The sequence below is a fragment of the Haematobia irritans genome, chromosome 1 (assembly GCF_050003625.1).
Source record: "Haematobia irritans isolate KBUSLIRL chromosome 1, ASM5000362v1, whole genome shotgun sequence".
Classification (NCBI taxonomy): Eukaryota; Metazoa; Arthropoda; class Insecta; order Diptera; family Muscidae; genus Haematobia; species Haematobia irritans.
Window position 1 is genome coordinate 26,184,176 of NC_134397.1, and position 27,010 is coordinate 26,211,185.

Genomic DNA, 27,010 nt, shown 5'->3' on the forward strand with positions numbered 1-27,010 from the left:
AATGCATCCCAAAAATGTTCATTTTTTCTCTTATTTCAGGTATAACCAATTTCGATCTTTTGGGTGATTTTGGTGCCATCGAATGGCTGGGAAATTTCCAAATTGTATTACTTTATAATTTGGTATTTGGTACAACAACAGCACTAGTGGTGGCAAATAAATTCACAGCAACTGTGCGACAAGAGTTGTGTGCGCGGTTAGTAGAAAACTATGTGATTTTTACCAATTACATGTCATTCATCAACTGATATTTACTAAAACGACGCATAAAAATCATTCCATCATCATCATCATCATCATCACTGCCAACAACAACAACAGCAACCAGTCATCAAAATCATTTTTTGCATTCATATAATGTTCATCATAGTGCTACTATGGCAAACAGCAGAATTTCCTTACCATCATCATCATTAGATTTAGCATCATCGACATCGCCATCATCACCAATCATTTCGTCGACAAATGCAGCCACCTCGTTGGCTTCAGTGATGTGGCATCGCTTTAGTGAACATATAAATGAGAATGGTTTTCTTGTGTCGTTTATAAGAACATTTCGCAATATTCATGCAAGACATTTAAAAATTAAACCTTAGCCGCCAATGAATCTACAATACAATAATAATATTAATAATAATAGACTTTAACAATAACAATAAAAGAAATGCTATCTATGTATCTCGATCCATTAACCTATTTCATATTTTAGTTGTATTTTTACAAAATTTTAGATTTAATAAAAATTATAGAAATATTTGATAAAAAGCGGCGTGACATCATTTAAATTTTTCATTATGCATTATGAGAATTTTTACTAACTAAATTGAAAAAAAAAAAAAAACAAAACAAAACAAAACCATGTTTTATTTCATTAATTAAAAAATTGCATAAATGCATATTTGTTAAGAAACGGTCCTTAAATACTATTAACCTAAACTATTACTAAATAGTATATTTTTAATAAACAAAAAAGATATTATAATTATTAGTTGTTAAAATCATACATTCGATTCATCGATTAAATATATGCTTATAGCATGCTTAATGAATTGCTCAAGTCTATTTCGATATAACCGCAGAAACATTTGAATTAAAAAAAAAAATGTTTGGGATTAAATAAGTCGTATTTGAACTTTGCAAGTCCATAAATTGGAAATAAATCAAATCATGAAACTTTCTTAATGTCGAGTTTTGTGACCAGTTTTCGACATTTTGCCGATTCTTCAACGATTTATTGAGTAGTCGTCCAATAGACTAAAATCTTTTAAATAACCGTAACGAAAAAATCTTCAAAAGGGTCATCGTCACACAAAACCAAAAATACTGATTCAATTACGAAATTAATTGATCCTATTAAATTTTAATTGAAATGTCTTCAATGGCAGAAATGATGGTATCAATTAAAAAATTAATTGAAAGTCTATAAAAAAAATGTATTGATACTATTAACTTTTGTGATTTTTTTCTGTGTGGTCGTAAAAAATGTTTAATTTAAAACTTAATTGATTTGATTAACAAATTTGAATGAATTTTTTAATTGATTTAATTAAAAATTTAATTGATGTCGATTGCAAAAATCAATTACTTTTTTAATTAAAAGTGTAACTATTTTCAAAGACTTTCTTAACTTTTTTAACTGACTTTTACCCTCATTTTCATGAAGCTCCGTTAGTGCTACGTTAGCTAACGAACTTTTAAATCGTATTATGGACATATCTGTCATCTTGTCTATATATTCCATATGCCAGTTAAAAACATAACTGCTGAAAATTTTTCAGTTAAGGGGGGTGTTAAGTTCGAGTTTAGCCGCTAAAATCGCAATTTTTTCAAGATTACTTTTCTTACTTAATCCACTTTAAGGAATACAAACTCATTATACTTATTATAACAATCAAGTTATAATAAAATTTGCAACGAATATGTATAATTTTATGCCATTTTTTTACTGACTTAGTTTTCACTTTAGCAATTTTAGCGGCTAAACTCGTTCTAGTTTTCTAGTTCTAGTTTGATTAAAAAGTTAATAGTATCAATTAATTATCTAATTGAAAATGTTTTCAGCTTCAATCAAGTTTTTATTTGGGATTATTTTGGCATAATTTTTTCGGTGTACGTGCACCAACGGTTGATTTTCAATTACACAGAGAAAAAATATCAACAAAATTTTTCCAACTCACCTTTAAGGTGAGTTTAGCCGCTAAAGTGAAAACTAAATCAGCAAAAAAGGCATAAAATTATACATATTTGTTGCAAATTTAATTATAACTTGATGGGGAATAGCCCAAAGCAAAATTTCCACAAAGTTTGTATTTCTTAAAATGGATTGATTATTAAAGAAAAGTAATCGTGAAAAAATTACGATTTTAGCGGCTAAACTCGAACTTAATACCCACCTTTAAAGTTAACCAGAGAGAATATATTTACTTTTTTCTTTCTGCTAACGGGGAGTTAAAGCTTAACGGAGCTACATGAAAATGGCCGTTAGTCTTCCAAGTTTGAGTAAAAATTTAAATCAATTAAATTTTAAATTAAAAATTTAAAAATTCGACTTAATGTTTCTAGTTTGATTAACAAGTTAATTGTATCAATTAATGTTTCAATTGAAAATGATTTCAGCTTCCATCAACTTTTAACTTTTTGTATTATTTTTTCTGTGTACGCACACCAACAATTCGATTTTCAACGACACAGAAAAAATATCAACAAAATTTATCCAACTATAATTTTAATTGAATTTTAAAAACTATTAAATTAAAAATGTAATCCATTCAAGGATTTTTTTAATTAAAAAAAAAATTAATTTTAATGATACTATCACTTCTGTGATTGGAGATAATTCAATTAAAAATTAATCCGATCAATTAATTTCACGATAAAAAAAAAAAACAAGAAATAGTTCTAGTTTGATTAAAAAGTTAATAGTATTTTCTAATTGAAAATGTTTTCAGCATCAATCAAGTTTTTATTTGGGATTATTTTGGCATAATTTTTTCGGTGTACGTGCACCAAAAATTCAATTTTCAACGACACAAAAAATATCAACAAAATTTATCCAACTATAATTTTAATTGAATTTTAAAAACTATTAAATTAAAAATGTAATCCATTCAATTAAAACAAAATTTTTTTTAATTAAAACAAAAATTAATTTTAATGATAATATAACTTCTGTGATTGGAGATAATTAAATTAAAAATTAATCGGATCAATTAATTTCACGATAAAAAAACAAGAAATATTTTTTATTTTTGACTTAATGTTTCTAGTTTGATTAAAAAGTTAATAGTATCAATTAATTTTCTTATTGAAAATGTTTTCAGCTTCAATCAAGTTTTTATTTGTGATTATTTCGGCATTATTTTTTCGGTGTACGTATACCAACAGTGGATTTTCAATTACACAGAAAAAATATCAACAAAATTTTTCCAACTACAATTTTAATTGAATTTTAAAAAATATTAAATTTAAAATTTAATCCATTCAATAATTTTTTTAATTAAAACAAAAATTAATGCTTAATGATACTATCAATTATGTGATTGGAGACAATTCAATTAAAAATTAAACGGATCAATTAATTTCACGATAAAAAAATGTTTCTAGTTTTCTAGTTCTAGTTTGATTAAAAAGTTAATATAAATTAATTTTCTAATTGAAAATGTTTTCAGCTCCAATAAAATTTTTATTTGGGATTATTTTGGCATAATTTTTTCGGTGTACGTGCACCAACGGTTGATTTTCAATTACACAGAGAAAAAATATCAACAAAATTTTTCCAACTACCATTTTAATTGAACTTTAAAAAATATTAAATTTAAAATTTAATCCATTCAACAATTTTTTTTAATTAAAACAAAAATTAATGCTTAATAATACCATCAATTCTGTGATTGGAGACAATTCAATTAAAAATTAATCAATTAATTTCACAATAAAAAACAAGAAATATTTTTCATTTTTGACTTAACGTTTCTAGTTTGATTAAAAAGTTAATAGTATCAATTAATTTTATAAATTAAAATAAAAATTGAATTTTAAATAATATTAAATAAAAAATTTAATTCATTTTTTAATTACAACAAAAATTAATGCTCAATGATACTAACATTTCAGGGATTGAAGATAATGCAATTAAAAATTAATTGGATCAATTAATTTCGTGATTGAAAACAGGAAATATTTTTTTGAAAAGTCAAAAAAGAAACTTTTTAATAGCCAAAAAAATTAACTCGAAATTGCGAATTTCCATTGAAATTTCGCCTTATTTATTCTGATTATAATTGTCTGGTTTGACTAAATCTGTCTCCAGAAATTTTCATAGATTGGAAAAAATACTGCTTTTCCACTCAAAGAAGTTTTTGCAAGCAACTACTGATACCCCAAAAAAAGGAGGCAGCCTTAAACTGCTAAAACACTAACAGTAAATTAGAAAAGTATCGAAATAGACTTCAATTCGATTCAATTTATTGTATTCTATCATATTTTACTTCTATAAGTTTGTGATTCTCAAAGATTTTATGAAATAAACAAAATTTCGAATTGAAAAAATCGTGACTAGTTATAAAAAAAAACTTTCTTTAGTTTTATAAAAAAAATCCTTAAAAATTCTGTATTTCAGGTTTTTAATTTGAATTAAAAAAAATATCAATCAAGTTGATTGCGAATAAGGCTGTTTATTTTATATTTAATAAATTTCATATATTATTTTCAATTTTTAATAAATAATTTCATAAAATCTTTATATAATTCTATTTCATAATTATAGCATTAAATATAACACACATATGCATACGATTAATAACGAAAAACAAAACGAAACAAATGATTAAAAGAACTGTTTGCAAGTATTGTTGTTTACTAATAACCTCATATAGACTTTTATAAAATTTTATTTAAAAAAAAAGAAAAAAAGAAAACGTTTTAAAAATTTAAATAAAAAATTCTTTTTCTTTATTTGAAAGTATCGGGGTCAATAATAGTAAATGTACAACCAAGAATCATTTTTTTGGTCAAATAAAAAACAATTTGTCAACACAGGTGTTATTTTGAAATATCCGCTATTTTGGTATATGTCACTTGTGAAGATTTTATTCTTTGGCATAACCAAAAATGGAAAAAATCACACACCTCAAACTCGCATTAAAATTATAAAAATACACTGCAAATGTGGTGATCGGAATTACAGCGAAAAATCATTACCGGCATACCTTCCCCTCTTTGTTATAAAATATACAAAAAATACATGAACAACAATTTTTGTTCATCAAGTTTGCTTTGGGTAACATTTTATAAACTTTAACTTTTAATTTAACGAAGTACAAAAATATTAAAATAGACACCGACGTCTGTGTTTAGCAAACTATTTTCTATGTTTGTACACAATGTTGACCGGAATTACAACGACAAAACATCTTGACTAATGAGGATCCTTTCCGCCTTGGTGGCTAGGTCAACAAGGAAAATTGTGGCATCTGGAGCTCGAAAAAAAGCCAACACAATTGCTAAGAAACCTGTCGTCAACATTATATGGTCTTTGAACTTGAACTCAAAGAAATTTGTTAGAAGAAATTTGTTTGCAGAAAAGTCTGCTAAAATCACAAAAAGTCTGCTGAAAACGGATTTCAGTATGATTTAAATTAACAAAAAAAAAAAAAAAACTAACGGTACATCACACTGGGCAAAATAAAAAAAAAAAATCTCGCCAAGAAATTTGTTTGCAGAAAAGACTGCTAAAACCGCAAAAAGTCTGCTGAAAACGGATTTCAGTGTGGCTGAAAAAAAAAATAACTGTACGTCACACTTGGCAAAATCAAAAAAGAATTTCTCGCCACATTCAAACCAGTAAACAGTTTTAGCTCATATTGGATATATGACGTCACGAGAGGAGTATTCTCCACAGTATCCAGATATTTCGCAAATGGTCCTGGAAAAATATTGACACTCATTTTGATGTCTTCTGAACAATTTGCTCTTTATTTTGATTTTACCATGACATCTGGAGTTTCTTTTGGGTTTTTCCCTTTTGTATCTCATTTTCAATGTGAAAATCGGTGAACCTCAATTATGCATTGGTTAGCAAACCCTAAACAATTTCTCAGCTGTCGGTGAGATAATCTTTAGTGATTTCTGAGTGTTTCATCATTGTTAAAATTCCGGATATTAGGTATATTTTACTGCGTGGTTTTGCGGTTAATTCTTGGAAAATAATTTAAAAATATAAATGAAAACCAAAATATTGGCAAAATCTAGATGAAATAGAACGCACTCATCCATTGAGTAAAATTATATCGCTTTTTAATTAGTTGAATAAAGTAGCCACGAAAATTTCCACGTGAAAACCGAACATTGCACTGGCCTTAAAAAAAGGAAACCTGTTTATAACTGTAAGTATGTCTGTTCGAAATATTTGTAAATTGTAGTTATGAATAGAAATGTAGTATTTGTGAATAGTTTTCAAAGTCATCACACTTATGAGGTCGTGATTAGTTACTAATTTTTCTCCTTTTCCTCTCCTTCTGTCGTTTTCATGAGATTCCATTGATGTTCATTAATTCATTTACATATATCATCCTAATTATATTTGTATTCTCCTGCCCTTTTTTTAATGTGGTTATTAAGAAAGTTTTTCTTGGGTGAAAAATATTCCAAATCGAAAAAAAGAAACAAAGCGCTTTGTAGTAAATGAATGTCCTTTTAGAATCTGCTATTTTTGTTACCGCATTCTAAAGTTTAATTTCACCCAAGAAAAAGTAAACTAATACCCATCTTTTTTTAAGAAACTTTATTATAGCTTGAAATGCAAAAGTAAATGAAATTAATGTATATATACACATAATAGAAAAAGGAGTATCAAATTGTTCGTTATTTTCCTGGTTTTGAGCAAATCACCAAAAAAATAAACAAGTTAATTGTTGGCAATAGTCCGTTAATTAACATTTTTATTTTTAAGCGAATGAAGCAACTTTTTTAATAATTTTCTGCAAATTCCAAAATTAGTCATCTACCCATTTAAAATCTTATGGCGATTTCGATTGGGAAAAATGTGCAACATTCTCGAAATTGATTGCAAGTTATCAAGGACACTGTCATAGATTTTGGATACTTTATACCTCACAATATTATAAATTAATAAAAACTTTAGAATTACACTATCATTTGGCCGAAATGTCAATTAGGGAAAAAGTAGTGTAACACCAAGGCAACATATTTTTTGCGAATCGAAAACGCCCTTAGAAACCCTCTTCACCTACCTTCACAATTAAAGGGTGTGATATATTGATCCAAATTGGTATACAACTTGTAGGGAGTTACATGAAAATCTTAACCGGTGCTTTGCCCTTGTGAAAAGCGAATAAAAAATTAGGGGGTTTTTCAAATGTTAGAATTTTTTTTTTTAAATTGATCAGTCAAAGAATTTTTCATCGCTAGCCACTACTTTTTCCCATATTTCTGGTAAAATATGGACACGACGACGAAAAACTAACTCATCTTTTGACTAAATCCACCAATCGACCCAAAGGGCCGATTAGCCAGACCATCGGATCGAGTGCTTTCATATATTGTCACAGTTTATCACGCAATGCTCGGCTCACAAGCATCTATTCAGTTCGATACTAAGCCGCTGTTTCTATATGAAGGCTGATATTAAATTGACATTATCACGCTAAAATAACCATTTTTACGGTTACTTTTCTTTAATAACATATTTTAAAGAAAAACTTTTTCTAACGTTGCTTTGGATTAGTCCCAACCAAGATATAATAAAATTTGTCAAAAATGTTTTATAGATTTATATCTGATTTTAGCGGTTAATTTCGAACTTAATACCCACCTTTATCTGATTTACGCACCCAATACTAAAACATATAGATATTTAACAAATTTATGCACGAGCTAGAGATAGATTTTGGTCCAGAAGAGACTTGTTTTGTTTGATACCGAATCTACAAGCTTTTCTGTGGTTTCTGGCCTAATTTTCAGCTATTATTCCAGCAGCGCCTTTTTTAGGCTCTCCTCATTCGATATGCAGTGTTTACGTATGTTTTGCTCCGGCAAAGCCCAAAAATTTTCAATGACGTTCAAGTCTGGAGACTGTGTTTGTGGTGTTATAAGGTTGGCATAGTTCCAAATGAGCCAATGTCAAAATTTTCTATAGACAACATTTTCTATAGATATAAAATTTTGACAAAATTTTCTATAGACATAAAATTTTGACATAATTTTCTATAGAAATTAATTTTTCACACAATTTTCTATAGAAATTAAATTTTGAAAAAAATTTCTATAGAAATAAAATTTTAACAAAAATTTCTATAGATATAATATTTTGACAAAATTTTCTATTGAAATCAAATTTTGACAAGATTTTCTATGGAAATAAAATTTGAACAAAATTTTCTATTGAAATAAAATTTTGACAAAATTTTCTATTGAAATAACATTTTGATAAAAGTTTCTATAGAAATAAATTATAGAAATTAAATTTTGAAAAACAATTTCTATTGAAATAAAATTTTGACAAAATTGTCTATAGGTATAAAACTTTGACAAAATTTTCAATTGAAATAGGGAGCCACCGTGGTGCAATGGTTAGCATGCCCGCCTTGCATACCCTAGGTCGTGGGTTCGATTCCTGCTCCGACCGAACACCAAAAAGTTTTTCAGCGGTGGGTTATCCCACCTCAGTAATGCTGGTGACATTTCTGAGGGTTTCAAAGCTTCTCTAAGTGGTTTAACAGCAATGTGGAACGCCGTTCGGACTCGGCTATTAAAAGGAGGTCCCTTGTCATTGAGCTTAACATGGAATCGGGCAGCACTCAGTGATAAGAGAGAAGTTCACCCATGTGGTACCACAATGGACTGAATAGTCTAAGTGAGCCTGATACATCGGGCTGCCACCTAACCTAACCTTCAATTGAAATAAAATTTTGACAAAATTTTCTATTGAAATAAAATTTGGACAAATTGAAATAAAATTTTGACAAAATTTTCTATTGAAATAAAATTTTGACAAAATTTCCTATAGAAATTAAATTTTGACATAATTTTCTATAGAAATTTTGACAAAATTTTCTATTGAAATTAAATTTTGACAAAGTTTTTTATAGAAATAAAATTTTGACAAAATTTTGTATTGAAATTAAATTTTGACATTTTTTATTGAAATAAAATTTTGACATATTTTTCTATAGAAATTAAATTTTAAAAAAATTTTCTATTTGTTTGATATCGAATCTACAAGCTTTTCTGTGCGCCTTTTTTAGGCTCTCCTCATTCGATATGCAGTGTTTACGTATGTTTTGCTCCGGCAAAGCCCAAAAATTTTCATTGACGTTCAAGTCTGGAGACTGTGCTTGTGGTGTTATAAGGTTGGCATAGTTCCAAATGAGCCAATGCCAAAATTTTCTATAGAAATGAAATTTTGACAAAATTTTCTATAGATATAAAATTTTGACAAAATTTTCTATAGAAATAAAATTTTGACAAAATTTTCTATAGAAATAAAATTTTGACAAAATTTTCTATAGAAATTAAATTTTGACAAAATTTTCTATAGAAATAAAATTTTGACATAATTTTCTATAGATATAAAATTTTGACAAAATTTTCTATTGAAATAAAATTTTGACAAGATTTTCTATAGAAATAAAATTTGAACAAAATTTTCTATTGAAATTAAATTTTAACAAAATTTTCTATTGAAATAAAATTTTGATAAAAGTTTCTATAGAAATAAATTATAGAAATTAAATTTTGAAAAACAATTTCTATAGAAATAAAATTTTGACAAAATTGTCTATAGATATAAAATTTGAACAAAATTTTTTATTGAAGTAAAATTTTTCTATAGAAATAAAATTTTGACAAAATTTTTTATAGAAATAAAATTTTCACAAAATTTTCTATAGAAATAAAATTTTGACACAATTTTCTATTGAAATTAAATTTTGACAACGTTTTCTATAGAAATAAAATTTTGACAAAATTTTCTATTGAAATTAAATTTTGACAAAATTTTCTATTGAAATTAAATTTTGGCAAAATGATCTATAGGAATAAAATTTTGACAAAATTTTCTATACAAATAAAATTTTGACAAAATTTTCTATAGAAATAAAATTTCAACAAACTTTTCTATAGTAATAAAATTTTAACAAATTTTTCTATAGTAATAAAATTTTAACAAAATTTTCTATAGAAATAAAATTTTAACAAAATTTTCTATAGAAATAAAATTTTGACAAAATTTTCTATAGAAACAAAATTTTGACAAAATTCTCTATAGAAATAAAATTTTGACAAAATTCGCTATTGAGATAAAATTTTGGCAAAATTTTCTATAGAAATAAAATTTTAATAAAAATGTCTATAGAAATAAAATTTGGACAAATTTGTCTATAGAAGATTTTTTTGTTTGGTAGTTTCATGCTGACTGAACCAAAAATTTTAAATTTTGACTCGTTTGCGAAAATCACGGATTTCCAGAACTCTCAACTTATACGATCTTTGGCGAAGTTGAGTCGGTACATCTGATATTTCTTATTGCAAAAAGGCTTTATGCGAGCCTTTCCTAAATGTGTTTCTCAACATCTTAACAGCAGATTTAGGAGCCGAAATCTTGGGTTTACCCTCAACCACTTTAAGGACGAAAAACCAGCCAGGACAATTTACTTTTCATAGGGGTTTCGATGAATACTTTTACAATTTCACATTTTTACATATTTGAGATAATTTTGGAAACAAATTAATTTCAAACTATTTTCAAACATTTCAATTTTAAATGTTTGAATACAAATCAAATTCTAACAATTTTCAAGCTTTTCTTGTTTTTTACGAATTCATAGTCTTTTGCATTTCATATACCAATACTTATATATTTTATGTATAATTTATGTAAATTTGTTGTTTTACGTTTATTTTTGTTTTGTGTTCATTTTCAGATTAAGCGCAATATTCACGTTGGGATAATTTAAGCATAAAGCTTCTTCATATTTGTATATAAGCCTAGTTAAAAATAATAAATAATTAGCAAAATAATATGATCCTCCCGTGACATCATCGTATGTATATTTTTTTATACATAGTTCGAATGTAATTTAATGTCTCCCTATGGCCCAAAACATTAGACGAATAAATTAAATTAATAAATTGTAATATAAAAAATTTGGGTGAAATTTATAATTCGGTATTTTTTTAAATTTATATTTATGGCCATATTGACAAATTTAGATAGAAAATGGAGACAAAAATTAATATATAATTAATTATTTTTTTATATGTAATTAATTATTTTTAATGTGGAATTAATAAATGGAGATTTCTTCGTAGACTTTCTCATTACCAATAGTACTCCTTATCCTTTTTTCAAACGGAAGCATTTTAAATGATTTTAAATCTTTTCTAATACCAAAGATGACATTTACGACTGAAAATATATAAATTAAGCTTAATATTAAATCACATTAATAAAAATGTAAAATGAAACACATATTAATTTCCGATTCGATTAATTCATAAAATTTTTTTGTAGCTTTATTTATCTGTCATATTTGTTTATTTTTGTTTTAGTCTTGTATTTTATATTAACAATAAATATGTATGTATAAATAATTCGTAAGCCATGTTTGTTTTTCTTATTCTTGTGGCTATTTTTCATCAATTGCCTATAATCAAATTCGTTAAAGAAAAAATTAACGAACCAAAGTTATAATAAAAAAAAGTATTATTTGAGGATTATTGTGGGATGGCCTAGCATTTTCTATCAAAGGCATACATTTTCTATCTGACAAAATAGAAAAAACTTAACAAATACTTTTGATTACTATTGCGAATGTTTAACAATAAAATATATATGTATTGATGTGAACAATTTTATGATGGCGTGTTGGTATTTTCTATGTATGGTGAACATGAAGCTATCTGTGAATTATTCCGTTTTTATTGTAAAAGGTACATTTTAACATTTTATCTTGTTTTTATTGATAGATAGGGCGGCAGTTAAATATTTTCAATATTATTTCATTTATTTTTATATTGTTTTGATTTTCAAAAAACTGACTCGAAAATATATATGTTGTTTTTTGTTGTTATTTATTTTTTTTTCTATATAGAGTTTGAGAGAAAAAGTTGAGTTATAGACCTAAACACAGAGAAGGGGGAATGTGGGTTGGTTTAACTTCCATAAATTGGAATCTTTTTTAGCATTCATTTGCTGATATGATGTAGGTATAAATATTAATAGTAGTAGTGGTAACGATTATTTTGTGAGGCCTAATATGTGAGGAGGAAGGAAACAAAAAATAAAATAAATACATAAATATGGCCGGGTTTAAACATTTCATGGATTTGAATTATTGTGTCCAAGTGCAAAAAAAAAAATAATAATCTACAGTTCGGATAAAAAAGTTTTAAAGTCTTGGACACGTCTGTTTACCGGTCTGAAAAAGACCCATATTTCAAAGGAATCTAAAATCAAGTTCCTAAATTTCATGGAAATTTAATAAAAAATTGCGGCTTCTTGGAAGCCAGGAAATATATGTCGAGAAATTCCTTCATTATCTATTAATGAGCAAAACAAACAAAAACTCCATGTTCCAAAATGTCATAAGATACAATTTAAATTTTGGAAATAAAACGCCTGGGAGCTATATCAAAAAATCTGTCTTCATGGGTAGTTTAGAAAAAAAATCCATTATCGACTTTGCAAAGCTCGAATTTTAGACTTTATCATTAAAAGTAAATTATTCGACAACCAGTCTATTATTTGATTTCAATAGAAACAGAAAACTTTGTCACCATTGGGACAGGCCAAGTTTTAAATTTGAAAAGTTCGATTCTTTCCAAATGTATAACATTATATTACGACTTTTTAAAAATTTGGAAAAATTGACTTTTGCAATTATGAAATAGTGATTTTTGGTTTCGATTTTAGCATTAAAAGTCATTTATTCGATCAAAAGTTGATTTTCAAAATATTAAAAGTTTTTCACCATTTGTAAAAATCAAGGTCGACTTCGCAAAGGACGATTTTTCGCAAATGCCAGCATTCGACATTAATTATTTTAATTCTTTATAAAAGTATGCAAACCAGCATAGAAGTACAAAACTATGAAGCAAATGATACCCGACCTTTTTTGTTTTTTTTACATGCCTAGAGAGTATAAAGAAAATTACAAGTCTCTTACACTTTTTTAATTAGCCTTAATCAAACTCTTGCATCCCCCAATAGCACCATCCTCACTATTGAGTTCTTCCTCCATGATATCTTCAATTTCTTGGTCATCCATATTTAATGGTAAATCTTCTTCTTTGGCTTCTACACCAATATCTTCAACACCACCTACAACTTCATCAAAATCTCGTAGATCCAATTCATGAAGGGCTTTCTGCACCAAGGCGGCCAATTCTGGAGGTAAATCTTTTAAATCATCAATGCGTTCCTGAACTATTGAGTTTGGAAGTGGTAAAGGTCTTCGTGTTTTATCACCGGCCGATCCTGATGTCGATGAGGCTGTTTTATAAGCATATAAGGCAGCATCTGTGAAATCATTTAGATTTATAGCACCTAACCCATTATTGGTTATCCCATATTCTGAGGATAATATACTACGACCCGATTCGGTTGACAAAGAAGACATCCCATCATCGGAATTGGTGGCCAGAGGCATTTTCATGGATTCTTCATTTTCAGAGGACATTGTACCAGAATCTTCAGTCACATGACTTTCACCACAAGATGTAGTACTACGCGCTGTGGTAGCCGATGATATGGCTCCGGCTCCAGTCTTTGTAGTTTTCGAATCTTGATCATTTTCATTCTCTTCTTTGCCTGAATTAGAAGCAGCACTATCCACCATAGAGGGACAATATCCTTTTAATAAAAATTCAGATGGTGAAAAACCATCATCATCATTAGAGTTTTCAATGCCAGCCAACGTTTTCATACGTTGTTCCAGTTCAGCTATTTTTGTAGCTAATATTCTTTTTGGAATAAAAGAAGAATATTAAAAAATAAAATTGTCTCAGTTACATTCAATTGGAGTTTATAACTTACTTGTTAGTTTTCTTTTGATGATTCAATGCTAGATTTTTATCATTCAAATTGTCCAACAATGTCAAGCACAATGTTTTCAAATCATGAATAGTTTCAGTTTTTGTAGGTAGTTCAATGCCACTCTCCAATAAATTTTTAACTATAAATAAAAAAATGCAGATTAATGAAAGACCAATGCAATGGTAAGTAATAATAATTGCAACAATTCATTATTGTAAGAATAAACAAAAGAAATTAAGTAGAAAACAAACAAAGGTGAAATAAATTTGGCGAAAAAAAATAAACTTTATTAAAAATTCTCTCTTAAATAATTCTCCATGAATGCCAATCGCGGTTGCCGTTCGAGCAAAAATAATCTAATAAAATTTTAACAAATATCATTTTAGAAAATTTTATTTCTATACAAATGTTGTCAAAATTTTATTTCTTAAAATTTTTTTTTATAAAAAAAAGTTGTCAAAATTTTATTTTTATAGAAAATGTTGTCAAAAAAATTGTCAACATTTTATTTCTATAGAAAATTTTGTGAAAAATTGAATTCTATAGAACATTTTGCCAACATTTTATTTCTATAGAAAATTTTGTCAAAATTTTATTTCTACAGAAAATTTTTTCAAAATTTTATTTCTATAGAAAATTTTGTCCAAATTTTATTTCTATAGAAAATTTTGTCCAAATTTTATTTCTATAGAAAATTTTGTCCAAATTTTATTTCTATAGCAAATTTTGTCCAATTTTTATTTCTATAGAAAATTTTGTGAAAAATTTAATTCTATAGAAAATTTTGCCAACATTTTATTTCTATAGAAAATTTTGTCAAAATTTTATTTCTATGAAAAATTTTGCCCAAATTTTATTTCTATAGAAAATTTTGTCAACATTTTATTCCTATAGAAAATTTTGTTAAAATTTTATTTCTATAGAAAATTTTGTCAAAATTTATGCCGGCTATCATTATACCCAGCCAACTGAATTCAAATCGATGATTTGACAGTGGCATAGGAAAAGAGATATGTTTGTTTTGAATTTATTTCGGCATAAGCCGGCTATCATACAAAACCTTTTTTCGGGAGGTTCAAGTGTGGTTCATTGTTGGGTTTAATGAACTGCCTGAATTTATTCTGATAATTGGTTGATAGTTTTGCTGCAAGTAGAGGATGCTGATGAGGAATGTGGTAATTCCGAAACGTGCGTCCATCCAACCATCTTGCAGTCTATAGGGCTTTGCCCAAATAAATTTGACAAACATTCTTTTCCTCTGTTGGTTAAACTACACTTGTAGTTTAGTCAATGTATGGTTTTAAGCTGCAATAAAAACAACAACAATGCTATAGGAAATTTTGTAAAAAATTTATTTCTATAGAAAATTTTGTCAAAATTTTATTTCTAAAGACTGTTTTGTCAAAATTTGATTTCTAGAGAAAATTATATTTCTATAGAAAATTTTGTCAAAAATTTATTTCTATAGAATATTTTGTCAAAATTTTATTTCTATAGAAAATTTTGTCAAAATTTTATTTCTATAGAAAATTTGTTCAAAATTTTATTTCTATAGAAAATTTTGTCAAAATTTTATTTATATAGAAAATTTTGTCAAAATTTTATATAGATATAAACTTAGCAAATTTTTTCCTACCAACTATCTTGCTAAGTCTCGTTGCCGAACTTTTTAATGGTTCCCGTGTAAAATCTGTGATACACCTCTTATGTAAATATTGATGTCCATAAGAAATGCATGGCTACATTTGCTATTTAAAATTCCGCGGGACGTTTTATTTGTTTTTTTTTTTTAATGTCTGGGAATTGTAATATGTAGAAAACTTTGCAAACAGCCGAGAACAGTGGCCCGAAAGTTGGAATTTTTTTATTGACAAAATTATGATAACCTATGTATGCCCCTTTAGTTCTTTATCATTTTATATTGAGGAATCTATAAATAATTATAAATGGCTAGAGAGCCAAATTTCAAAATTTTTCTAATTTAATAAATATATCAAAATAAATAAAAAAAAAAAACAAAAACAAGGAAAATACAACATCAAATAGACGAACGAGAAGGCTAGATTTCGATTACCTTGTTTATGAGATAATATATTTTCATCGATATTAATTGGTGTTTGTGCACCTAATTTCATTATACCCTTTTTGCGTCTTGATTCCAAAATTGTCTTTGCATGATAATTTCAAATATAAGTGATTAAATGGGCATATGATAAGGTAAGCATAAAATTATTTACAATATATATTAGTAGTAAATATCCATATGAAATAAATTTCGTGAACAAAAATATTAAAACTTACCTTGTATTTACTAACGGCCTGTTTGGTAAGTTCAACTTCACTTTCAATGTGTTTCAAACGTTCATTCAGGTACTTATTTTCCAAAATGATGCTATCAATATCAAGGAGCTGTAATATATAAATAATAATAGGAGTGTCCTTAAAAATATCATAAATCTATCCGCACTGCTAATTTTCAATAACTATAGGTTAGGTATAGTGACAGCCCAATATTTCAGGCTAACTTATGGACATACACATTATACTTCCAAAATCCACTTTAACTAGATTTAAACTTTTATTTGCCTTATAAAAATTAGAATTCAAATCTCGAAAATGTGGATTTTTTGTGGAATTTTTACAACCTACTAGACTATTCAATCTATTGTGATACCACAATGGTGAACTTCTGAAACCACTTGGAGAAGATTTGAAACACTCGGAAATTATTGATAGGGTATAATTCACCGCTGAAAAACTCTGTTTAGATTTGAACCCAAGATCCTGTGTATGCAAAGATTGTACCACGTTGGCACCCATTTTCAATAATAAACAAAATTCTAAGTATTTCAGAGGATTTCTGGTTTTCAGTTGGACACGGTTATATGATTTAATATATTTTATATCATTACCTTTGGATGCTTCTCTTTCGCCTTAAGCGACACCAATAGTTCATGATTTAAACGATGGGCTTTACATTTATAGGCATCCCTTTCGTTAATCAATTCCTCTTTTTCGTCTATAACAGCCTTTAGGTCAAAGGCTAATTGAGCATTCTAGGAAAAAGACAAAATATGAATTAGAAGGTCTCGCAACTTAAAATATTCCAAAAGCTAATACCTTTTTCTTCAATTGTTCCAGATGACATATGAAGTTTGAGCGTTCTTGTTTCCATTGCATCAGCATTTCCATTGAGCAATTGTCAAGCGCTTCCATATCATCTTTATTTGATTTTCCATTTGATGCATGATCTCGTTTCTTTTCGCCACTGCTTGCTGACGATGATACAGCCGCCTTTTGTCTTCGTAGAACTTCAATGTCACCTTGAACTTCATAAAGTTTCTGTTTGAGCGACTCAACTTCCGTGGTCAATTTGATATTACGCTCTCGAGAATCATGGAGAATCTTAGCTACACTATTCTTACCACCACAATTTGGTGTACCACCACTAAAATCGCTAGAGAATCCTGTCAAATCTGAGAAACTGCTATTACGCCTTAGGGCTGCATAACGCAATTGTAGTGTCTCGGCCATTAGCTTGAATTGGTCACGTTCGGTACGAAATTTTTCCAGTTCTTTACGTAGTATCCTTAATGCTTCCATTTTACTTTGGAGTTTTCGATGCAAAGCAGTCGTTTCCACACTGTAATTTTCCATATGTTCCATACCAAACATATCATAGGCCACTTGATGTTGTTGCTGTGAAGAATGTTTCTTGGACCACATCGTTGTGGTTTCCTTCATTTTATATTGATCTAATGACATAGACTCGTCATCAGACATTTTTATGGCTGTTTTATCATTTAATAATTAGTTTATAACAAAAATATAAAGTTTTTTTCTTTAAGGACTTCAAGTATGTGCACTTAAAATAGGGATGGAACGACTTTGATAAGTGACATGAAGTCTCAATCGGTTTAGTTTACTGGTTATCGATAACATGTGTTCACAGCTGTTCTAATAAACACGAACCTTCGAAAAATGCTAAAATTCAACTATATTTCAAACCCTTTCGTCAAAGGAATAGGGAGGTAAGGCCGGTATGCACTAGAGGTGTGCACGTGAGTAATATTTTGCTCACGCACACTCACGACGGAGAAATCTTATTCACGCACACTCACGCATGATATTTTTTGGTAGGACTCATGCTCATGCACGTTCACGAAAAGAAAATTTGTACTCACGCACGAAAATCTTTTAAATGTCGTGACTCACGAAAAATATCGTGACTCACGAAAAATATCGTGACTCACGAAAAATGTCGTGACTCACGAAAAACCTCGTGACTCACGAATAAAAATTATGAATAATTTTATGAGTAATTTAATAATTTTATGAGTAATTTACCTGTACAAACTGACTAAAAACATGAGTACAATTAAAATCGAGAGCGTTATAAATCTTGTTAACACATAGGATGTCACTAAAATTATAAATGAATTCAACCCGTAGGCATTTTATGTTCGTAAGCGGGATTATTTTCGTGAGCGTGTTTTTCCGAAATTCGTTACTCACGCACACTCACGACGATATTATTTTCGTGACTCACGCTCACGCACTACATTTGATTTGTTAATCACGCACACTCACGCCGTAGCCGTCAGCGTGACTCACGAATCACGCGTGAGTCACGACAATTTCGTGTCACGTGCACACCTCTAATGATTTGATGATTTTCCGCATCCCATAAGAAATAAATTCGTATTTTTGCTACCAAAAATTTTCGTGAGGCGTTGTTATCGACTTTTTAAATTTAAGGTGAGTATTAAGTTCGAGTTTAGCCGCTAATTTTCACTAAAGTGAAAACTAAATCAGTAAAAAAGTCATAAAATTATACATATTTGTTGCAGATTTCATTATAACTTGATGGGGAATATCCCAAAGTAAATTTGCACAAAGTTTGTATTCATTAAAATGGATTACTAAAGAAAAGTAATCGTGAAAAAAATGAGGATTTTAGCGGCTCAACTCGAACTTAATACCCACCTTTATATGGAAAACTGTATTATTGGCATGCAACAGGGTTTTTCGCAAGACCTGCATAGCAGGCTTTAACTTATGAATAAGAGGACAGGGAGTTTTTACATTGAATCTGATATGTAAGCAAAATATTTTAAAATGGAAAATAATTACAAAATTGTATTTGGCCCGGTATGTACCTCTAGCGGCAATTTTTTTCACAAAAGTGAAAACTAAATCAGTAAAAAAGGCATAAAATTATACATATTTGTTGCAGATTTCATTATAACTCGATGGGGAATAGCCCAAAGCACATTTTCACAAGGTTTGTATTCCTTAAAATAGATTATTAAAGAAAAGTAATCGTGAAAAAATTACGATTTAAGCTGAGTACTATGTTCAGTTTTCAAGCTGAAACCTAGCTTTTTTTCACGGTTACTTTTCTTAATTAATTAATTTAGAAATATAAAATGATTATCAATCAATTCATTGGATCTTTTCCATCCATTACTTGATAAGACTTGATAAAAATATAATAGTCTTCATAAATAATTTTGTACTTTTAATTTAGTGTTTTGGTGAAAAAACCGAACATAGTACACACCTTTAAGGTGAGTACTATGTTCGTTTTTTTCACCAAAACACTAAAATAAAGGTGCAAATATAATTATGAAGACGATAATATTTTGATCGAGTCTTGCCAAATAATGGATGGAAAAGATCAAAGGAATAGATTACAAATAATTGTATATTTCTAAATTAGTTAATTAAAAAAAGTAACCGTGAAAACAAGCTGGTTTTCAGCTTGAAAACTGAACATAGTACTCAGCTTTAGCGGCTAAACTCGATCTTAATACCCAACTTATGGGAGAAAAATGTAAACAATCGATAATAACGCCTCATGGAATTTTCGTTAGGAAATATATAGCCATACATTTGTTATGTGTAGCGGAATTTTCGGCTGGAGGTGCATGCAGGCCTTAAGAGGACAATGACAAAAACTAATCTTGTATTCGCATTGAAGTTTGTTTGTATTAATTTATAATATTTTCTCAGTTTTAAATATTCTTATTTGTCATTTGGTTTCAAAAAAAAAATCTATACAGAAGAATTTATAGAATTTTCAATAGTATTAAAATAAAAATGATTTTTTTTTATATTTTCGTAAATTGTCTAAAATTACTTTCATCTGATATTTATTACATATTATATAATTAATTAACGTTAAATATGGCGTAAATGCATTGGTAATGGTACGGTCACACTGGGCAAATATTTGACAGAAATCTAAAAAGGATTCGTCATCAAATACCTACCATACCATTTTCAGCTCATATTGAATATATAACATCATAGTAGGAGCATTTTTCAAAACTGGTATCTAGGGCTCCTTTTTATAGTCAATACCGAAAAGCGTTTCACATTGCAGGCTTTGAAACACTCAAAAAAGTCACCGGAATTACTGGGAAGGGACTACCGCTGACAAACTGTGGTTTTCGGTCGAAGCTGGGATTGAGCCCATGACCCATTGTATGCAAGGCGAGCATGCTATCTAGAGTGATCAAAAAACCGGATTTTTCGAAAGTTGGGGTTTCTTTGTTTTGAAAAAAAAACAACGGACTTTTTCCAAATCCGGTAGACGGTGTTCTTTGAAACAAATAACCGGTTCAGCTAGGTTTCATATAACTATGTAAGATTAAAAGGAATATCTAATTTTATTGTTACAAAAAAAAAAATTAACGGAAAAAATATTTCGACGATTTACTAAAAGTTGGACACCATTTTTTAATTTAATTGTACGTTCATTGCAGTTTATTGAAAAACCCTGATGTATGTATATGCCTAAATTTAACGTTAAATTGACAAGTTTACAATGAAAATATAAAAACCGAAAGAAGGTTGTTTGGGCCTTGAAAAAACCGATTATATCGGTTCACCGAAAATGGGATTTTCACGAAAATTGACATTCGGCGTAAGAAGATAAACTGGTCCACCGGTTTTGATGACTCTACACGCAGAGAAGGAATATGATCACCTCAAACATGTTTCAAGAGCAAAATGTTATTTTTGTATGGTGACCATGTAACATGTTTGTCACTAAAATGTTATTTTCTCGTCAAATATAACCTGCTTGCCGAAATCAGATACATGATTTCCGAGAAAATAACATGGTTGCGAAAACCATGTTACATGGTCACCACCCAAAAATAACATTTTGCTCTTAAAACATGTTTGAGGTGATCATATTCCTTCTCTGGATGTAATGCTACCCATTGTACCGCGCTGACCCCAGTCTTGAGAAAAGCATTCCCATATTTGCAAACAACGTTCCATGAAGCATTATTATCGATTGTTTTGCTCCCATAAGAAATACAGGGCAAAACTGAGTTATTGGCATGCATACGAAATTTCCCCTGGAAGCAGTGTTGCCAGTATTTTTCGGGCTCTTGTCCCCAAAATAAAACGGGCTCTTGTCCTCAAAATAAAACGCTCCAAAAATCCCCAATTTCATTTAAAATTCCCCATAAAAATCCCCAATACAGTTTTTGGCAAGTTTTTTGAAAAAAAAGGAATAGGCTTTGCTGCCTATTTTAAAAATGTGCAATTTTCGTTATACCAGTTTGCGAGTTATCTAAAAAATGAGACTGGTGCTCAAAATATTTTCTGATACAGTCCCTCATCAAAATTAATTATTGGAATAAAGAGTCATCGAATTTGTGTCTTATGCAAATAATCTTCTAAATGCTCGAGAAATAAAAATAAGAGTTGGGTCAACATGTGTAGTTATGAATCAAAACTTAGTTCTGAATAGCTAAGAAATAAAATTGGGTGATCGATCAAAAGGCGTTATGAACTCTATTATATATATTTGATATATATTTTCTAAATCGGTGATGTATGCAGATGAGGTGCCAACACTTCGACCTTGGAATAGATTTTTTTTTTTTACATATTTTGAAGATTTTCTGTACTTCTTTAAGCCCCGTTTTAAGCATGTAGAAGTAAAGAACTGCATATAAACCATAACTCAAAACCTGATTTGTTATACTGACCAGAATTAACCACAAAACTCAATTCCCAAATTTGTGAAAATTTCCCACCAAATCCCAAGTCCCCAACTCAAAAATTTTGTCCCCATCCTCGAAAAGATATCCCAGATTTGGGGAAAAAATCCCCAAAGCAACGGGTTTGCTTCCCATAATAAATTTTGTGGTTACACTGTCATTGCAGGTTGTTTTCCTCCCATACGGTATGTATACCGATAATACGGTGCATATACGTTTTTAAGCCGTATTAATTCGAGAAATGTACATCCTTTTAGGGTAACTGAAAGAGTAAGGAAATTTTTTATTTCGCCTCCATATATACGAATGAGAAGTCGATTTTTCCAAATTAAAAACAAAGTGGATTTTTCCGATCTTGGAAAAAGTCTTAAAGGCAGACTTTTCAACACTCGATCAGTCGAAAGTCGACTTTATCAAAATTCATTCTAATTACAATCCTTAGTATGTTAATTATTTATAAATATGAAGGCCGGTGTGCACTTCTAACGAAATTTCTGCTAGCCATAAGAAGTTCATTGCTATATTTACTGACGAAAATTCCGCGAGGCGTTGTTATCAATTCTTACATTTTGCTCCCATAAGAAATTTTACATGGTGAAACTGTGTTATTGGCACGCAAACGAAATGTCCACAAGAGGTACGAAAACTGTGTTATCGGTCAACCAAAACTCTATGGCGATAATTTACTCTTGACCTCTTTGGCCCAAACATTTTTCAAATATGCGAAAAAAATCAAGTAGACACAGGTTTCGGCCTTCATTCAGCGCCCGTCCCTGCTTACCAGATTCTATAGAGAGAATTTTACACTGACGAAAATTCCGCGATGCGTTGTTATTAATTCTTACATTTTGCTCCCATAAGAAATTTTACATGTTGAAACTGTGTTATTGGCACGCAAACGAAATCTCCGCAAGAGGTATGAAAACTGTATTATCGGCTAATAAAAACGAACGATTATACTTTTATGAGGTGATTCTTTAGAGCTGTGTGCACATCTACCTATGGCGATAATGCGACAATTTACTCTTGACCTCTTTTGCCAAAACATTTTTCAAATATGCGAAAAAATCAAGTGGACACAGATTCCGGCCTTCATTCAGCGTCCGTCCCTATTTACCAGGTTCTATAGAGTATATAAAGTAAATCTTTCCTCAAAAATATATAAAGTTTGTTTTCTTTTAATACTGCATGGACAAAGCTTGACAGACTTCGGAGTGCGTGTTGAGCTCATACCAAAATTTGAGTTTCATTACAAGTGGTTCTCTTCCTTAGGATAAACCACTTGTTGTCATTGCTTACCAATCTATTACCGATTTTCTTCTCTTTTCCAATCGATTGTTTAAACTCTCACTCTCTTTTTCTCTCGCTCTCGCACACATTCTATCTCTGCAATGCATATTCAGCTACTCAGCATTATCCTTATTTTTTTGTTTACTAACAAACTCTCCATAAACAATCGTACCAATGGCGAATAAACTGTTGCTGATATTGTTTACAAACTATAAATGACCGAAATAGAAATAAAAACAGATTCAAAATGCATTAGGAAGAGAATATTGCCATAGCAATGGTGGTTTATATTATTATTGCAAAATAAACGAACTTTTTATGGGCCATTGAACCTGAAACTATTGCCACTATTTGTTTTCATCGTAAAAGTTCATTCATATCTATGTGAGAATAGCCGAAGGGGTAAGATATCCAGTTCAATGAATGGATAATCAACAGATGTGTAAACAAAACGATGGAAAATTCATAAGGTTGTTAGGTAAGTTATTTTCAAGGGATAAACTAGATGATTGAGCCAATAAAATTGGTAATACAAATGACAGAGAGTGAAGAGAGATAGTGAAGCAACATTTGAATACTATGAAGTTCAAGGACATGCAATGGGAAATGGAGGAGAAGTAATCGCATGTAACACGTTTCAATGGAATTAATGGAAATGTTGCAAACACCTCAAGGATAATGACGTGTAATGCCTACAGGAGTAATGGTAATTGGTACTACCACAACAATTCCATCACCTACAAGTGTTTGATGTGGTTTTTATAGCATCCACCACTAACTGTGTCATTCCATTTGTAATACATCGAAATATTGGTATTTGGCCCCATGAAATCTGAGTCGATCTAGTGATGTCTGTCCGTATGTTGAAATTATGCTAACTTACGAACGAAAGAAGCTACCGACATGAAACTAGGTTGTTGTTATTATTGTAGGTCGGTTGGTATTCCATCCGGTTGAAATTTGGATAGAAAATGCAGTACTATAGTACTTTTTCAGCCTGTTCAGTACCGTAGTACCCCCGCGAATAATTTAATGCCTTTTGTCTAGACATTTTTGAGTCGATATCAGATTGATGGTATAATAGTTTTGATAAAATATTTTAAACAGACAAGTTCATGTGGGTAGAAAATCTCGATTTTGTAAAAGCCATGGTCAAAAACACGATTTTATTGAATTCAAGAATGAAAACAAGTGCTTTTATATTAAGCTTCCACACGAACACTTACTTGATAAGAATTTTTTGATCCTTACTAAAATAATGCGAAATTACAATCACGGTCGAAACTTGAGACAAAAATAATCTATCAACATTTGGAGAATATCTTACCAAAAACTAACGAAAAATACAATTATGCAAAAATTTATTTCGTCAGAAAGTTTTGTAAAAATTTTATTTCTACAGAAAATTTTGTCAAAAATTTTTCTTTTGGAAAATTTTGTCAAACTTTTATTTTAATTTTTGTTAACATTTTATTTTATTTCTATAGAAAATTTTGTCAAAATTTATTTCTATAGAAAATTTTGTTAAAATTTTATTTCTATAGAAGATTTTGTAAAAAATATATTTTTATAGAAAAGTTTGTCAAAATTTTTTTTTTCTATAGAAAATTTTGTCAAAATTTTATTTCTATAAAAAATTTTGTCAAAATTTTGTCAACATTTTATTTCTATAGAAAATTTTGTCAAAATTTTATTTCTATAGAAAATGTTGTCAAAATTGTATTTCTATAGAAAATTTTGTCAAAATTTTGTAATTTTGTATTTTGTAAAATTTTTATTTCTATTGAAAATTTTGTCAAAATTTTATTTTTATAGAAAATTTATTTTTTTATCTATAGACAAGTTATGAAGTACCATGAAGTACAACTGTGGCAGCCGTGATATTTGTAAGCGGATATAAAACTAAACGGTGATTTATGTAAGCGGATATAAAACTAAAAAATATAGTAAAAATTGAGGAGATGACAAACAAAAATTTTATTTTCTTTAAAATTCAGTCTAAAGGAGCCATTGACAATAATATTCCAATGGAATTTTTGTTGCAATTTAGTGAAAAGTGCTTTCTCGCTCAAAAAAAAATTTTTGGTACTTTCTTAAAAAATTTATTTTCCGTCTCTGGTATAAACCCTCAAACAACCATGCCCAAATCGGCCCATGATTAAATATAGCCCCCCAAATTTAAATTCTGCAAATTTCATCCGATCCAATTAAAATTTAGTACGTGATGTGATTTTTGGCCATTTACATTTTGCTTCCATACCCAGCAAAAAAATTGGAAGTTGTTCCACAGACATTTCTTTTAAAGCCCATCCCAGAAACCCCCATCGAGTTTTTCAACTTCCGATGCAGTCCTTTTGGACAAGTGCACAAATATTTCTTCCAAAGCGCATCTTGGGATCCCCCCAATGATTTTTTCTACTTCCGATGCAGTCCTTGTGGACAAGTATTAGAAAGAACGCAATCAGGCTATTTAAGTGCAAATTTTGTACAATTAAATTTTACAAAAAATAGAAAACTAATAAAAACAAAAATAGAAATTAATAAAAAAAAGTAAAAAATAAATGTCATCCCCGCTGGGATTTGAACCTGTGCCGTTTGACTTTTTCGCTTCCATAGAAGTTCTTTTGAGAAGGATTTGCAAATTACGAGAATTTTTAATTTTTTTTTGTTGATTTTTAATGGAAAAAAATATATTTATACGAAAATATATGCCGAAAATAAAAAATAAAAACGATGCATGACATAAAAAAATAATTTTTTAGCAAAATATTTGATAAAAAAAATTGCCGCTGGTGAGATTTGAACCTGCGTTTCTTATTTTTTCATTCATACTAATAAAGAACATCTCGAGAAGCAATTAGAAAGTTATTCCTTGATGTCGTATTACGATCATATCAGAAACATTTGAATTGACCTTTCGACGCTTTATGTTCAATGGCGTTTGTGGCTGAGTGTGCTAAGGCGTTCTGTTATGGTGCCAGCAAACCCAGGCTCAACCCCTGGTCGGAGCGAAAAAGTTTTTCAAATTGTAAAAATTTATTACATAATTGTGTAATAAAACATATGGATGAAAAAAAGTGAAATTGGTTGAAAAAATTTGTTTTTTTTTCGCTTTTTAAATTTCTTCATTCAAATTAACTTCCAGGGCACAACTTCTAAAGCAATGCAAAGGATCCAAAAAGGGAGTACTTCTGTCCTATGATAAGCCCATGTAAAATTCATTGGAGATGATCCAAGTTTGCTCTACTTCCGGATCACAGATTGGGGATCCAAACTACTTTTTTGGAAGCTCTTTTTTGCTGGGTAAGAAATACATTATGAACTACGTTACTACACAAATTTTAAATTTCTTCATTCAAATTAACTTCCAGGGCACAACTTCTAAAGCAATGCAAAGGATCCAAAAAGGGAGTACTTCCGTCCTATGACAAGCCCATGTAAAATTCATTGGAGATGATCCAAGTTTGCTCTACTTCCGGATCACAGATTGGGGATCCAAACTACTTTTTTGGAAGAAGAAATGAATTATGAACTACGTTACTACACAAAAAAAAAATCTGATTCAATCACGAAATTAATTGATCCAATGAATTTTTTAATTGAAATGTCTTCAATCAAAGAAATGATAGTATCAATTAAAAAA

General features: G+C 29.2%; 2 protein-coding genes across 3 annotated transcripts in view; one reads left to right on the top strand and one right to left on the bottom strand.

Annotated features, from left to right (window-relative positions):
* lili (LMBR1-like protein lilipod) overlaps positions 1-11,412 on the top strand; it is an 82,069-nt gene extending 70,657 nt beyond the window's left edge. Inside the window, exons 8-9 of one of the 2 annotated variants that reach the window (XM_075289649.1) lie at positions 40-196; positions 10,941-11,412. In XM_075289649.1, the coding sequence (XP_075145764.1) occupies positions 40-196; positions 10,941-10,968 (185 nt within the window). In that variant the 3' untranslated portion in view covers positions 10,969-11,412. Of the gene's footprint in view, positions 1-39; positions 766-10,940 lie in introns of those variants that run through there. The other variant, XM_075289648.1, reaches the window with a different exon arrangement.
* Positions 11,413-12,912: 1,500 nt separating this feature from the next.
* Positions 12,913-17,923, bottom strand: LOC142220472 (uncharacterized). The gene is made up of 6 exons (XM_075289646.1): positions 17,174-17,923; positions 16,966-17,109; positions 16,355-16,462; positions 16,128-16,221; positions 14,054-14,192; positions 12,913-13,980 (listed from the first exon to the last, which is right to left on the bottom strand). The coding sequence occupies exons 1-6, from the start codon at positions 17,834-17,836 to the stop codon at positions 13,191-13,193; spliced, it is 1,938 nt and encodes a 645-aa protein (XP_075145761.1). The 5' UTR covers positions 17,837-17,923; the 3' UTR covers positions 12,913-13,190.
* Positions 17,924-27,010: the final 9,087 nt, after the last annotated feature.

Excerpts from the sequence above, each read along its gene's own strand:
- LOC142220472 (XM_075289646.1), bottom strand. The coding sequence starts at position 17,836 with ATGTCTGATGACGAGTCTATGTCATTAGATCAATATAAAATGAAGGAA. Across the intron at positions 16,463-16,965 it reads CGAAAGAGAAGCATCCAAAG|CTCCTTGATATTGATAGCAT; the intron begins GTAATGATATAA and ends TATATATTACAG. Across the intron at positions 14,193-16,127 it reads TATATTATCTCATAAACAAG|TTAAAAATTTATTGGAGAGT; the intron begins GTAATCGAAATC and ends TTTTATTTATAG.